The sequence below is a fragment of the Hemiscyllium ocellatum genome, chromosome 6 (genome assembly GCF_020745735.1).
Source record: "Hemiscyllium ocellatum isolate sHemOce1 chromosome 6, sHemOce1.pat.X.cur, whole genome shotgun sequence".
Lineage (NCBI taxonomy): Eukaryota > Metazoa > Chordata > Chondrichthyes > Orectolobiformes > Hemiscylliidae > Hemiscyllium > Hemiscyllium ocellatum.
Window position 1 is genome coordinate 31,402,620 of NC_083406.1, and position 15,477 is coordinate 31,418,096.

At 36.7% G+C, this 15,477-nt stretch overlaps 1 protein-coding gene across 2 annotated transcripts in view; it reads right to left on the minus strand.

The window, feature by feature from the left end:
* Positions 1 to 586: 586 nt before the first annotated feature.
* Positions 587 to 15,477, minus strand: part of LOC132816401 (endothelin receptor type B-like) — a 34,514-nt gene continuing 19,623 nt past the window's right edge. The window contains exons 4-7 of one of the 2 annotated variants that reach the window (XM_060825929.1): positions 14,828 to 14,977; positions 12,386 to 12,531; positions 10,055 to 10,163; positions 587 to 2,430 (exon numbers count right to left, since the gene is read on the minus strand). In XM_060825929.1, the coding sequence (XP_060681912.1) occupies positions 2,278 to 2,430; positions 10,055 to 10,163; positions 12,386 to 12,531; positions 14,828 to 14,977 (558 nt within the window). In that variant the 3' untranslated portion in view covers positions 587 to 2,277. The remainder of the gene's footprint in view (positions 2,431 to 10,054; positions 10,164 to 12,385; positions 12,532 to 14,827; positions 14,978 to 15,477) is intronic. The other variant, XM_060825930.1, reaches the window with a different exon arrangement.

Consider the following 15,477-nt stretch of genomic DNA (forward strand, 5'->3'; position numbering starts at 1 on the left):
GTGAAGGGGTAAATGTGGGGGATTGGGTCTGGGTGGGGAACTCTTTGGAGGGTCGGTGTGGACTTGTTGGCCCAAAGGGCCTGTTTGCACACTGTAAGTAATTTAGTTAAAAAGTTATCTAATAGTTGGAGCCATTCGTGCTTGATGAGAAAAGTGATATTGTCGGGATACTAAATTACTTATTTTATGTCAGTTTTTACAAATGATAGTGCAAGTGAGAATATATTAAAGGAGCATGTGGAACAATCCTTAGAGATAATTGTGGAAAGGTATTATTTCTGACAAAATTAACAGGAATTAAAATGGGACAGTTACAGTCTGATGGCTTTCATCGGCGGTGCGGAAGAAAGTCAAAGAGAAAACAATAGATTTATTTGCTATAATTTTCTAATCTTCCTTAGGTTTAAAAATTATGCTGACAGAATTGACTCCTATTATCTGCTCACATAATGCTAATAAATCTGCTATGTGTTACCAGCATTTTGCATTTTTGGTTCTTAAAACTATTAATGATAGTCATTAACATTGCAGTTTGATTTTTATTTACAATGTAATTTTGTTTTTGTCGCAGTTTGCTACAAAATTGATGTTTTATTGTTTGAATCTTCTCAGTGAAGAAATTATTTTCAAATTTAAGGCAAAAATAATAAAATCACAATTTTGTACGAAACATTCACATTTGTATTGTATTAAAGGCATTAGAAAGAAAACACAATGCTTTGTAATAAAATGATTATAAGAAATATACAGAAGAGAACAATAAGTATAAAGCGTCATTTTGAGAATGCAAACATTATTGTCACATTCTCAGATGTGGGATAATTATTTGCTTCAGTTACATTTCTCGCATATAACAATAACAGAAAAAAATTGCTGGAAAAAGGAAACATTAGTCAGGATAATTTATATCTAGGAATGCACTAGAGCTAACTTAATTCAAGAAAGTCGGTGTCATATAAACAATATATACAAGAAATTCAGAAAGAACTTAATTCTCATCAATGATGTAATAACACTGAATCCAGCTATGCATCAAATAAATGTTAAATAATTGTGTATTTTGAAATGATTTTTTAAAAAATATACATATACTATTTTAACAAAATAATACTGAAAAACTTTGTTGTCAAATGCATTTGTAAAAATGGACAGGAAAGATGTGACTCAATTTGCTGAAAATCTGCTGTGTTCAATGAAAATGAAGCTTTTTTGCATTTATGGTTAGAGCCACGATGGTGAAAGATAAGCCATAATAGTTGTTCAAGTCCTAATATAACCTGGTAACTCTTGTATGGTATTGAAGCTGGGGGGCAAGTTTGCTTTTTGCTAGCTGTGGTGAAATTTTAAACATTTTTGCTGTTGCTGCATTCACATTTTTCTAACAAAAGCAAAACAAGAAGACATTTACATTCCATCCTCAACAGTTCTTCATTCAATGAATTGAAGAACTGCAATGCCAACTCTATCAGTTTAACAAGGTCAACTTCAGTGCATCAAAACCTTCATTACAGAATGTTGCAAAGGATCAATACGTTTTTGTTATGGGTGTCAAAGCATGTGTGACTATTCACAGCTCAGTTGTATTTTTTAAAACAGTGTGATTTTAAGTGCTTTACTTATGCATATAATTGTGTGTCTATTGTATTGCACGCCTTTATGATGTTGATGCAACGTCCAGTGATGGTGTAATAGAATATCTTCACCGTGTATGCAGATATATGAGTAAAATGCAATTAAAGGCAAAAGGGAATGGGTCCGGCCCAAAATCCGTTTTATGAACTTTGTCAATGAAAGGTTAAGAAAATTAATTTCTAGAGACTATTACCTATTTAACTTACTGATACACGAATGTTATCAAATATTATATGTTAATTGAAAGCTGATCATCTTATCTTGTGGCTCAGGCTCATTACCCTGTAGTATATTTTGCAAATGATTAAGAGGTTGGGATGATGTGGTGACCCAAAAGTGCAGAGTCAGACCATTCAAGTGCCTTAACAATGGTTTCACCTATAAGCAGGCCTGTCTTCATTTTGTTCCATATTTATTACTCTTTAGGCTGTAGTGAACGTTTAAAGGGTGTGTATGTTTTTAAGATGGGTGTTTCCTTACACAATGTGTTTATCTCAAATAAATTGCAGCATCTGCCCTTTAGGAACGCTCTATGATTTTCAATTTGGACTTTTGTCAGTTGTGATAACAATAAGATCTTTTATTCAGTTTTTGGCAGTGCCAGCATTCTTCCTGGAGATGGATGTATGGAACACGGCCTCTGTTTTATGATGAACTGTATTTGTTACTGGAACGTGAATTACTGTGGTCTAGCCCATTGTCGATACCATTTGACTTCCACTTGATGCAGGACTGCTTCTCATCCAAGGGCAACACGTGCATCATAGTCTTCCTCTGGAACCAGCAGCAAAGGCAGGACTGTATATAACAAAGAAAGCTTTATAATTCCCATTCTAATAAGCAGACGAGAAAGTCTAGAATAGCTTAGTTAACAACAGTTGACTAATGTTCTTCAAAAATGGAAACAATGAAACATACTCACAAGTAACTGTATTTGCAAACCACTTTGAGACATAGAACATAGAACAGTACAGCACAGTACAGGCCCTTCGGCTCTTGTTGTTGTGTCAACCTTTAATCCTATCTAAGATCAAACCTACCTACATACCCTTCATTTTACTGACATCCATGTGCCTATCCAAGCATCACTTAAATGTCCCTAATGTATCTGACTCTACTACCACCGCTGGCAGTGCATTCCGCACCCACCACTCTCTGTGTAAAGAACCTAACTCTGAGATTTTCCCCTAATCCTTTCTCCAATCACTTTAAAATTATGGCCCCTTGTGATAGCCATTTCTGTCCTGGGAAAAAGTCTCTGACTATTTCACTCTATCTATGTACACCTTGTACATCATCTTGTACACCTCTATCAAGTCGCCTCTCACCCTTCTTCGCTCCAATGAGAAAAGCCTTAGCTCTCTCAACCTATGTTCATAAGACATGCCCTCCAGCTTCCTACTAAATCTCATCTGCACCCCCTCTAAAGCTTCCACATCCTTCCTGTAATGACGCAACCAGACTGAACACAATATTCCAAGTGTGGTCTAACCAGGGCTCTATAGAGCTGCGGCATAACCTCACAGCTCTTAAACTCAATGCTCCACTAATGAAAGCCAATACACACCACGCCTTCTTAACAACCCTATCAATTTGGGTGGCAACTTTGAAGGATCTTTGGACATGGACTCCAAGATCTCTCTATTCCTCCACACTGCCAAGAATCCTGGCTTTAGTCCTGTATTCTGCATTCAAACTTAACCTTCAAAAATGAGTCACTTCACACTTTTCCAGGTTGAACTCTATCTGCCACTTATCAGCCCAGTTCCGCATCTTGCCAATGTCCCGTTGTAACCTACAACTCTCTACAACTCCACCAACCTTTATATCATTGGCAAACTTACTAACCCACCCTTCCACCTCCTCACCCAAGTCATTTATAAAAATCACGAAGACCAGAGATCCCAGAACAGATCCCTGCTGAGTTCCACTGGTCACCGAGCTCCAGGTTGAATACTTTCCACTTACTACAACCTGCGGTCTTCTATGGGCCAGCCAACTCTATATCCAGAAAACCAAATGTCTCTGTTTCCATTGCCTCTTTACCTTCTGAATGAGCCTACCACAGGGAATTTTTATCAAACACCTTGCTAAAATCAATATAAAACCACATCCACTGCTCTATCTTCATCAATGTGTTTTGTCAAATCCTCAAAGAATTAAATAAGGCTTGTGAGGCATGACCTGCTCTTGACAAAGCCATGTTGACTATCTCTAATCAAGCTATGGTTTTCCAAGAAATCGTAAATCCTGTCTCTCTTAGAATCCGCTCCAATAATTTTCTCACCAGAGACGTAAAGCTGACTGGTCTGTAATTCCCAGGATTATCCCTATTCCCTTTCTTGAACAATGGAATAACATTTGCCATCCTCCAATCATCTGTCACTACTCCAGTGGAAAGTGTGGATGCATAGATCATTGCCAAAGGCGCTGCAATCCCATCTGATCCAGGGCATTTATCTATAACATTTTTCAAAATTTTCAGTACATTCTCCTTAACATCAACCTGTTCAAGCATATCAGCCTATTCTCACAAATAACAAGGTCCCTCTCAGTTGTGAATACTGAAGCAAAGTATTCATTAAGGACCTTCCCTACCTCCTCCGTGTCCAGGCACAAGTTCCCATTGCTATCCATGATCGGCCGTTCCCTCACTCTGGCCATCCTCTTGTTCCTCACATAAGTGTAGAATGACTTAGGGTTTTCCTTAATCCTACCTGCTGAAGTTTTTTCATGCCCCCTTCTAGCTCTCCTAAGTCCATTTTTCAGAGCCTTCCTGGCTACCTAGTAACCCTCCAAAGCCCTGTCTGATCCTGGCCTCCTCAACCTTGAGTAAGTTTTCTTCTTCCTCTTGACTAGATATTCCACGCCCCTTGTCACCCAAAGTTTCTTTACCCCATCATCTCTTCTTTGCCTCAGTGGGACAAACCTGTCCAACACTATCAGCAAGTGCTCCCCAAACAACCTCCACATTTCTGTCATGCATTTTCCTGAGAACATCTATTCTCAATTTAGATGCCCCAGTTCCTGCCTAATACCTTTATAATTCCCCCTCCCCCAATTAAATACTTTACCATACCATCTGCTCCAATCCCTCTCCATGATTATAGTAAAGGTCAGGGAGTTGTGATCACTATCACCAAAATGCTCTCCCACCAAAAGATGTGATACCTGGCCTGGTTTGTTGCCAAGCACCAAACCCAATATGGCCTCCCTTTTGGCCGGCCAATATTGAGTCAGGAATCCTTCCTGGTCACACCTGACAAAATCTGCTCCATCCAAACCATTCGAAGTAAGGAGTTTCCAATCAATATTAATGAAGTTAAAGTCACCAATGACAACAACCCTGCTACTTCTGCACCTTTCCAAAACCTGCTTCCCAATCTGCTCCTCCGTATCTCAGTTTCTATTGGATGTCTGTAGAAAACTCCCAATAATGTGACTGCTCCTTTCCTGTTTCTGACTTCCACCAATACTGATTCTATAGGCAAACCCTCCTTGATGACCTTCCTTCCTGCAGCTGTTATACTATCCCTGATTAGCAATGCCACTCCTTCACCTCTTTTATCTCCCCCACTATTCCTTTTGAAGCATCTAAACCTTGGAACATCCAGCAACCAGTCCTGCCACTGTGATAAATAAGTCTTCATATTGGCCATAACATCATAGTTCCAAGTATTGATCCATGCTCTAAGTTCATCGATCTTATTCCTGGTACTTCTTGCATTAAAATAGACATATTTTGATGCATCACATTGAATAAAACTTTGCCCTATTAACTGTCTATTCCTACTCACAGACTGTCTGCATGCTCTATCTGGCTGTTCACTAGCTGTTCCATCTGCAGATCTGTAGCTCTGGTTCGCACGCCCTGACAAACTAGTTTAAACAATTGGAAAAACAACACAAATTTTCGATATGGTGCCCTTTATACTTCTTTTCAGTTATCTCATACTTTCTACTATTTTTGTGTGTACTGCCTCGGTCCTAAGCTATACCCAGAAAGTAGGCAACTACCAATGTGGCTTTTTCTAAGGCAATTGCTTCATACATAACAGCTTTCCAGAGTTAGTCACCCTCTCATTTCCTTCTGCAACTTACTGGGAAAGCCTAGCCATACATCATGCGCTTCTACCCAAGCCTACCAGTAACGTTCATTAGCTTTCTAGGTTAGATATTTTGTCCATTAATTTATATGTCTAAATGAGATAATCTGTTGTTTGAAGTTAAAACTGTTGCAAGTTTAGGTCAGCAACTGAACCTTTTAATACTCCTTTTTCAATACTCAATTTTCATTGATAAGTCACATAAGTGAATCATTTTTGCACAGGAAGTCATTTGACCAATTGGGCCTATGTTAACTTTTTGATAATCTTTCTATTTCCTTCCTTTTCCCCCACCCCAAATCCCTGCATAAGTTGTTATCTTTCTTAAAATTTAAGCTACATTTCATGTTTTTAATTCTGTTCAAATTCTCAGACAGTTTATTATTATTGATACATTTGACTAATGCAGTTAAGTTGACTACTGGATGAGCTGCAAAAGCAACTATTTAAGTTTCCATAACCAATTGTACACTATTTTAATATTAAATATAATTAATGCTAGTGAAATTTTTTACTTTTGTAGCTAAGGCAATAGAATTATGACACACAGTTTGCATTTTCTTTATTAGAAGCATTTTATTCTCAATTTGTAATAAGTATTTTTATTTGGTGGAAATAAGTTACAAATCTGTTACAGCCATAAGATTGGAATATGATTTAAGCAGTTTAAAAAAATTAGTCAGGTCACCAGGTATTTCATCACTAGTGTTCCAGAAAACACAGACTTTCTGCAATATGAAACTAGAAATATGCATACAGAGTTAAGTAGGTTGCAACTGAAATTTTAGCTCTGCTGATTGCTGAAGATTCAGGTTTGACGTTTTAAGTACCTTCAAGTTATTTGAAACCTGCTCTGGGCATAACCAGAGCATCAACACTGTAGTACTTTCAAAAGGAAACGAGTTGAATATTATATTTTATACAGAAGTCCACATTATGGTTGCCTGAAAGTAAGAGGAAAATAAGGCACTACCCAAGTTTCCATGTCCCTTGAAGGACTCGTAATGTCCTCCATAAATGTTTGCAGTTTATTCATCCTGTTTAGGGGCATTATATTGTGACCAATTTCTGTCTTATTTTTGCTCACAATCCCACATATGACTGTTCTAGGAGTCATAACTTATTGAGGTAGAGTAGGAGCAAATTATTGCAGATGCTGGAATCTATACTGAAAACAAAAAAATGCTGGAAATCACTGTGCATCAGGCAGCATCCATGGAGAGACAGTAAGCTAACAGTTCAAGTCTAAATGACTCTTCATCAGAGCGGTTAATGAGGATGGAGGAGGTCAATTAACACATTAGAAGCTGAGATGCTAAACTGGAACTATCCTGGTCTTTTATTTCTCATCATATCATGTAATACATAAAATGTTACATAAAACATTTTGTGTATGTTTTACTAATTTACATTAAAAAATAAAAATGCCTTCTTACACTCCTGCTATTTATTTTCAGGCTGCATCAGATTCGTCATTGACGTTGAAAACTCTGGAGTAATCTTTAAATAACTTGCACACTATACACTGAAGTGTGGCTTTTTAAACAATGATATCTAATGAAGTGGGTTCAGGTAGAACTCCTCTTGTCAGTTAAGTGAAAAATACGCATTGTAAGTTGGATTAAGATCCCTGAAGTGGGTTATTAAATTGAAAAAAATAAATACAGTTGTAATGAATTATTACATTTAGTGCCATTAACTCACAAAGAAATATTTGTTAGTGAAGCAATAGGGGGTGCTTTATTGACCCACCTAGTAAGATGAAACATTCGCAACACAAAACCTGTACATGAGATCGTGCCTTCATTTGTTCAGTTCCACATTGATAGAACAAGAACTACTTGTGAATTAGCTGAAAGAGTGCACATAACACTGCTCTGCCCGCTGGGCAGACATTTGTCAATGTAACCCTTCTCCCTTCACTGCCTCCCGTTCTCTTTTGGACATTACCTGGCATAAAAGGCAAATTGCTAAAGTTTAGCTTTTACAGACATTTGAAATTGCAACTCATTGCTCAAAAAATAAAAAGGTGTGATTGCTTTAACTTTAGCTCAATTATTAGGACTGGTAGTAGCATCCAGACTTTTAAAGTCTTGGAATTATTGAATAAGCAAATTAATACAGTTGCAATCATTGTGTGCTGGCACCAGACCTAACAACGGGAAAGCTATATGTTACATTGGCAATAATGAATAAATAGAATCCTTCATAACACAGAGAAACTAAGTCTAGGGGAATCAATTTACAATAGCCTCTAAACCTTATTGTCAAGTAGAGATATTGGACAAAATTTTAGTTTCTCACACAACATGCAAACATTGCATTAAATTGTCAGATGAAGCAACAGCCAAGAACGCCAAATTATTACTTAATTTTAATCCCTCTGCAGCTTTCAGCTAAGGGTCCATTTTTATTTTTGAATGTTCTGTCCAAATCAAGTTGTCTTCTTAAGATAGTCAAAGAGGGTGCAGTAAAGAAAGGTGCTCTTCCATTGTGCGTATGATGGTTGCACTGGATGCTGTGTACCTTAGGAAACCTTTTGATTTTCCACGCTTTAGCTAAATTATTCTCAATCCTTTTCTCTATTTATGTATTTTTCTCTATTTAAATTTTCACCTTGATGTTTGATCCCCTCATGTATCTGCAATCCCCTCTATCCTTACTATTCTCCAGGATCACCACACTCATTCAATTCTGACCTCTTGCACATTTCAAAGCTCCAATATTTGATGGCTGTTTCATATACCGCCTCCATCCTTTACTCTGCAATTTCTTACCCAAACTCTTTGCTTCTGTCTCTCCTTCTTAAAACCTACTTCTTTGATCAAGCTTTAGATCAGCTGCAAAGAGCTTTTTTTTTGTTGTGGGTCATTTATTCACTTAAGTGCACAGGCTCATGCAATTTTTTTTGGTGCAGCAATGCATGGATGTTAGAGTTGATTTGTGTTTTGCTTATGTAGCTGGGCAGCTTACAGAGAACAATGATTATCGGTCTCCGCATCACTTGTCCAGATGTCCAGTGTTAAGTTCTGTTTGATATCACTTCAGGCATTTTACTGTATTAATGGCACTAGATACATGCAAGTTCTTACTGATGGTCCTTTTTCCAGAGCACACTGTGTCAATCAAATTCTAGGCAGCTTTACTGCAAACTTCAACTGGCTAACACCTATCAAAATGCTGCGAGGATCTTTGGAAATATCAAACCATATCATGCTATGCTTTACGTGATCCGGCATGGCAGACATACTAGTGATTAAGGGATTGTGTTGCCGACTAACTCTTAGTATTGGCTTTGCTATGTCTTGCTGCCAATGGCTGCAATATTATGGCTGTCTAGACTCTAGGCATGGCACTTAGAGATGTGGACACATTTTATTTAAGCATATCTGCAGCTACAATGCAGTTGACATCTTGCACTTGCAGTAGTAGTAAAAGTCAGCTTGGCCCAAAATTTGGATGTACTTTTTGGTAGTCAAGCTTCAATGCTGCCTGTAAATGTGGAAACTGAAGTGGCATCGAAGGCTAACCTCCTCCTAAGCATTCCATTTGCTACTATTTCACCTTCAAATGACATCAATCAGCGGCTTTTCGTGTTACTCAATTGTCTACAGTTCTGGTTGGATGTCAATTCCTTTTCCTTTATTTTTCCCTGCTGCATCTTACTTATCCATATTTGCTGCTTTAACAAAAGCCGATTATGCTTTGCAATGTTTAAAAGGTAGCTCTCTGAAAACTTGTAGTCATGTTCACTTCTCATTTGGTGACACTGCCCGATCATTGTCCGATCATTTTGCACATCACTTACACCAAGTCCCTCTCTCCCCATTCCTTTCAGCCCTAGTCTTACATGAATCAGTGTCTGGTGTTGTGAATAAATTATGTTAATGAGCTTAGCTCAGTGAATTGAATGCTCCTTGCACATGGTCTTTCAGAATGGATCTGTGCCAACTCTACATGAGATTTGAAGATTGATATAAGCTCTTTGATGGATTATGGCACAAAAGACAGTCATTCAGCATATCAAGACAATACTGAGTCTCTGCACATTTGTCAGAGCTACCATAAAAAGTCCAGACACCCTTATATGATGTATAATTTATTATTTGAATGATTAATTAAAATATATGGTTATTTAAAATATATGAATCATAAGTACGTTTTTGATTATTCAATAATAAATCCGAAAATGATTAACACTTTAAATTCTATCATTAAATGTATACTTTTATCATTGAGCATCAACTTTAGCAGCAGCTTTGAATTAGACAATAAATGATTTAGGATGAAGATCTTCAAAACAATTATGCTGCTACCTGAAAGCAGTTCTTGAATCTCTTGCTGACAAAGTAAAGTGCGATTGGATTGATGCAGGAATTGAGGGAAGCCATGTTGATGCCAATGTAGTTCATCACTAGGAGAAAACTGGATGCCAAAACAAGAACATGAGAAACAGCTCATTAGAGATTTGAAGTATTTTGTTATACATGTAAGAACACATTAAAGAATTTCTGAAGTTAATCTCTCCAGTTGCTTGGATGAATGCATCTGTAACAATATGCAAGAAGCTCCACATCATCCACGTCAAAGCAATCACTTCAGCCACACCCAATTTACCACTTTAAGCAATCACTCCCTCACCACAGACAGCAGTGGCAGCAGTGTGTACCATCTATAAGATGCCTTGTAGCAAATTGTGAAGATTCCTTCAAAAGCACCTTCTTTGACCTCCCCAAATTAAAAGGACAAAAACAACAATTGCTAGTTACCCTTCCAAACTTGAAACTATATAACTCTTTCACTGTAGCTAGGTAAACATCCTGGAACTCCCTTTCTAATTGCTAGCCATTGATGTATCAACAACAGATGGACTATAATGGTTCAAGTAAGAAGCTCACTACACATTTGAGAACAGATGAACTAGGAGAAGGAATAAGCAATTCAGCCCTTCCAGCCTGCTCCACCCTCATTCAATATGATCGTGACTGATATCCACTTGACTTCAACTCTATTTTCCTGCCTCTTCTCCATAACCCTTCAACCCATTACTAATTAGAACTCCTCCTTAATTTAGCTCCTCCTTAAAGATATTCAATGTTCTAATCGTCCACTGCAATCTGCATAGTGAATTCCACAGATTCAGAACCCTTTGAAAGGTGAAATTTCTCCTCAACTCCGTTTTCAATCTGCTACCTTTTAAACTAAAATATGACCTCTTGTTCTACATTGTCCGAGAAGAGGAAACACTTTGCCTATGCTATCAATCCCCTCTAGCATATTTTATAAGTCAATTAGGTCTCCTCTCATTCCTCTAAACTCTAGACAGCTTAGGCCTAAATTGCTCAATCTCTCTTCATTACACAAATCCTTCATCACTGGAATCAATCTCATGAACATCCTCCGAATTGCCTCCAAACCCTCTTTAAATAAAGGGACCAAAACTGTATGGAAAACGCCAAATGCAACCTCACTAATGCTTTGTATAGTTGCAACAACACTTCCCTCCTTTTAAACTTTACTCTTTTAGCAACAAATGCCAAACTTAAAGTGTCTTCCTTATTACCTATTGATCCTGTATACTAGTTTTCTAGGACTCATGCACGCAGATACTCAGGATCTTCTGTACCAAAGCACTCTGATGTTTATCTCCATTTACGTAATGAGTTGCCTTTCTATTTTTCTAATCAAAATGGATAACTTCACACTTAGCCATGTTAACCTCCAACTGCCAGATTTTGACCCATTTGCCTAACCTATGCATATCGATTTGTAAATTTCTTATTTCTTCATTGCAACTGACGTTCATACCTATTTTAGTGTCATCTGAAAATCTGGCTAAAGGACATTCTATCCCTGCATCTAAATCATTAATATTGATTGCAAATAGTTGGAGCCCAAGGATCAAATCATGTCATACCTCAAAAGTTACATCTTGCCAACAAGTGAAAGACCCTTCTATTCTGCCTGTTAATTTTCTGTTGGTTCTCTATCGAATCCTCTGTCCAAGCTAATAAATGATCCCATACAGGGGGCAATTTCAACAACGGTTAGGGACAGGCAAGAAATGCTGACCTTGCCAGTGACATTTAAATCCATGAATGAATAAAAAACTTATTTTAGGTAACATCAATTGTATGTTGCAAGTGGTTTTCCCATTTAAAAAAGAGGTGCACTTTCTCAACTTTTAATGTTTTCATTTCTGGCAATGGTGATCTTAAACTTGAAAACAAAATTTAATTCATTCCTATGTCATAATAAGCACCCATGTTGTAATATGTAAGACATTCACACAATCACAAAGATAGATATAATTATTTGTAATTACAAAACCTTACATATAGCATAAACGTCCTTGGCAACAAACTAAAATACTCCTTAGCAAGTCGAATTATTTGTTACAAATTCTGAAACAGCATGTCTTTTTTATTGTATACAATGTTTGATGATTTTTAAGTTGTCATTTGCAAATGAAACAGAGGCTGAAATGTTAAATTTTCATATAAGTTAAAAATAAAAAATCTCACACTATCCTCATTCACTGTCAGAAAATAAGCATTAACAGAAGTTGGTAGCTATTTCTCTGGTACATGTTATGCTTACTGCCCTCTTATGGTAATCTGACATCCTCACATTCCATTAATTCTTACCTCAGTAGTTCACATCTGTTAGGATCATATTCATCATAGAATATCTTCATTAAAATTCTACTAAGATGAAGTGGAAGCCAACAGAGGGCAAAAACAAGCACCAAGCAAAATACAGTCTTTGCTACCTCACGACGCTGCAAGTGAAACTTCAGAATGTTACTTATACCATAGATTTCTTTGTTGAAAAGAGCTTCAAGATTTGCAAACAACAACACTCTGAAAGCACTATACCATTCTAATGATAAAGCTTATTTAAATGCAGTTTAATAAACCATTTTCATGCAGGAATACAGTGATACATGTTCAATAATTTAGCATATCACTCTGACTACTATGATTGATTGCATACAAGCCACCAAAATAGTACTTATACCACAGAACTGATTTGGCACTTTTTGTTTCCATGTAAATGTAGTTTATCATTGCTTACAGCAATGAGTGTACGCAACGGTAAAGCTGGAAGATGGCATATTGATAAATGTTTACTGTAACTTCATAGTTGGTGAATGGACAGAGAGATGAAAAATAAATCAATGCATCAAACTCTGACATATTATAGATTGGGAGAAAAGGAATTATGAAAGGATTACGGTATAAATGCTAATGCTCTAATTTGAGTGGGTAAAAGTGGAAACACTGATATTAAAAAGCATAAGATGCATACAATTCAGGAACAAATAGTTAAGGGCCATCCCTATAAAAAAATCATGTAAGTATTGGTTTTACTACAAATTCTCACTGTCTGAATATTCCATAAAGTTCAGGGAACCCTGTTAGTAGAAGTTTCCAACAGCTATGATAAGTCTGCAACAAAAATGTGGTAAAGAATAATAAATTCTACATTTGCAGAAAGGTTCAAAACAGTGTAATGAATGTCACTGTAACAAACAAACAATGAGATAAAATTAAAATTTTCAAAATGATGGAAGATTTTTGAGATGGCTAACCAATAAAGATTGTTGGCAGTGGCTATTTAATTTGCAATGTTGAGAGACAAGAGAAGATAGGAAAAACAAAAAGGAAAGTTTGAGTAATTGTTTTCACAACTGAATTAATAAATATATACTTTAGTTTTACTGAGTCACTTAAAAAACCATTGTAAAGAAAGGATAGATCAAAATATGGAGAAAGAATAGGGAAATGGAATTCCAAAAGATAATTCCAGTTGAAGATCTGATGTAAGAATGACAAGACAAATAACATGCTTCTGTTAAGATCTGAGCTTTAGCAGGATCAGGTATGGCAGATGTAGGTTTGTGAAGCTATTGTATTTCTACTTTGTCAAAACAGCATGTACATTGTTGAATGATGATCAATTAAATCTTCATTTGGAGATTCATTTAATAACTCAATTAACTAATTAAACTGGAACATTATTTTGTGAACCAGTTGTATTTTATTAACATTTTGCAGTATTGATATAGTTATTATTTTTAAGTTGAAAGAAACAACATTTTATTTCCACCTTTGAAATGGACAGTGAGTTTACGTCTGTACTGTGAAGCAACAATCAGAGAACATCATAAACTTGGTTATCCTGGATATCTAATCATGAATGTGGAATTCAACCATAACTAGAAGATAAAGTGAAATCTAAACACTAGTCTTTTAAGGTAATAGCGCTTGATTTTGTCAATTAAGTGTTTATTGTTGCATTACCACAAATACATAGACTGAGGTGTCAGTACAGATGGTTGTTCCAGGAAAAAGTTTCACATTAATGGATGCGTAAATTACTTCCATTATTTTCAAGAATGAATTTATGGGGTAGATTCTTGTAATGACTTCAGGATTTTGCCGGTGGGACCAAATAGGGAGGCTGAATGAGCACTTACAGGCAGGGTCTATAACAGATCAATCTTCATGGAGGTAGTCTTTGCATTCAACATTCTATTAAGTATGCTTGACAGGCCTTTGACCAAGAGGTGCACCAGAGAGTCAAATGAAAAAAATGGATGTGGCTGTAGCTGTGGCAGGACAGAAATTCTAAGGGTATGATAACCAATTTTGCTGTGATATGGGTTAAACTTCTGTAACCATCAAGTCATGAAGTGGGGGTTGATCTCAAAAGTCTGGCTCAGATGCAGGGACACTATCCACCAGAAGACTTCCTTTTGAGAGAAACTGAAGGAAATAAAATGAAATGAAATGAAATGAAATGTTAATAGACCCTCTTTTTAAGTTTGAGTTCCTGAAGTTCTGAGAGAGCTAAATTCTCCAGGTAGCTCCAGCTCAATCTCAGTAAAAGCTCAAATTAATTTACAAGTAATACTAACTGTATTGAATTAAGGAAAAGACATAAGTCTTGAGAAAGTCATAATATTTAGTTGACAACATAAAATTGAAGGTGATCACTGATACTGTTTAAGCTATTTGTATACGAAAACCGATTGTCATGTTGAACTTCAAAAAATTGGGTAAAATTAATATTTAGATGCTTACTTGTTTCAGGTGATCATTCAGGGCGATCTGCATCCCACTTTTCTTTCTTAGCATCTCACAAGTCATTAAAGAGTAAAACAGAGCTGTGCAAGCGAGGGGCATACAGAAATAAAAAGCAAAGAGCCACCAGTCTTTTGCTATCTTGTAGAACTGAAAATAGGCACATAAAAATCTCACATTAAAGCAAAGAAAGACAATCACATTAAAAGAATCTCAACTGCCACAGTCCTGATCCAAACCCATAATATAAAACATTTCACACACGTCACACTGAGCATTTGAAATATGCAAATTATTGCATCCAACATCCCAGAATTCTAGATTTACTTAGAGTTTAAAAATGTGTTGCTGGAAAAGCGCAGCAGGTCAGGCAGCATCAAAGGAGCAGGAGAATCGACGTTTCGGGCATAAGCCCTTCTTCAGCCCTTCTCCTGCTCCTTTGATGCTGCCTGACCTGCTGCGCTTTTCCAGCAAAACATTTTTAAGCTCTGATCTCCAGCATCTGCAGTCCTCACTTTCTCCTAATTTACTTAGAGTTGCCAACTTCAGACCCAAGACAATGGTCTATTTCCATGCTGACTGACTATGTGACATTTGGAGATTAAAATATGTAGTGCCAGAGCTTGGCCATTAGTTTATTAGCCTTGGAT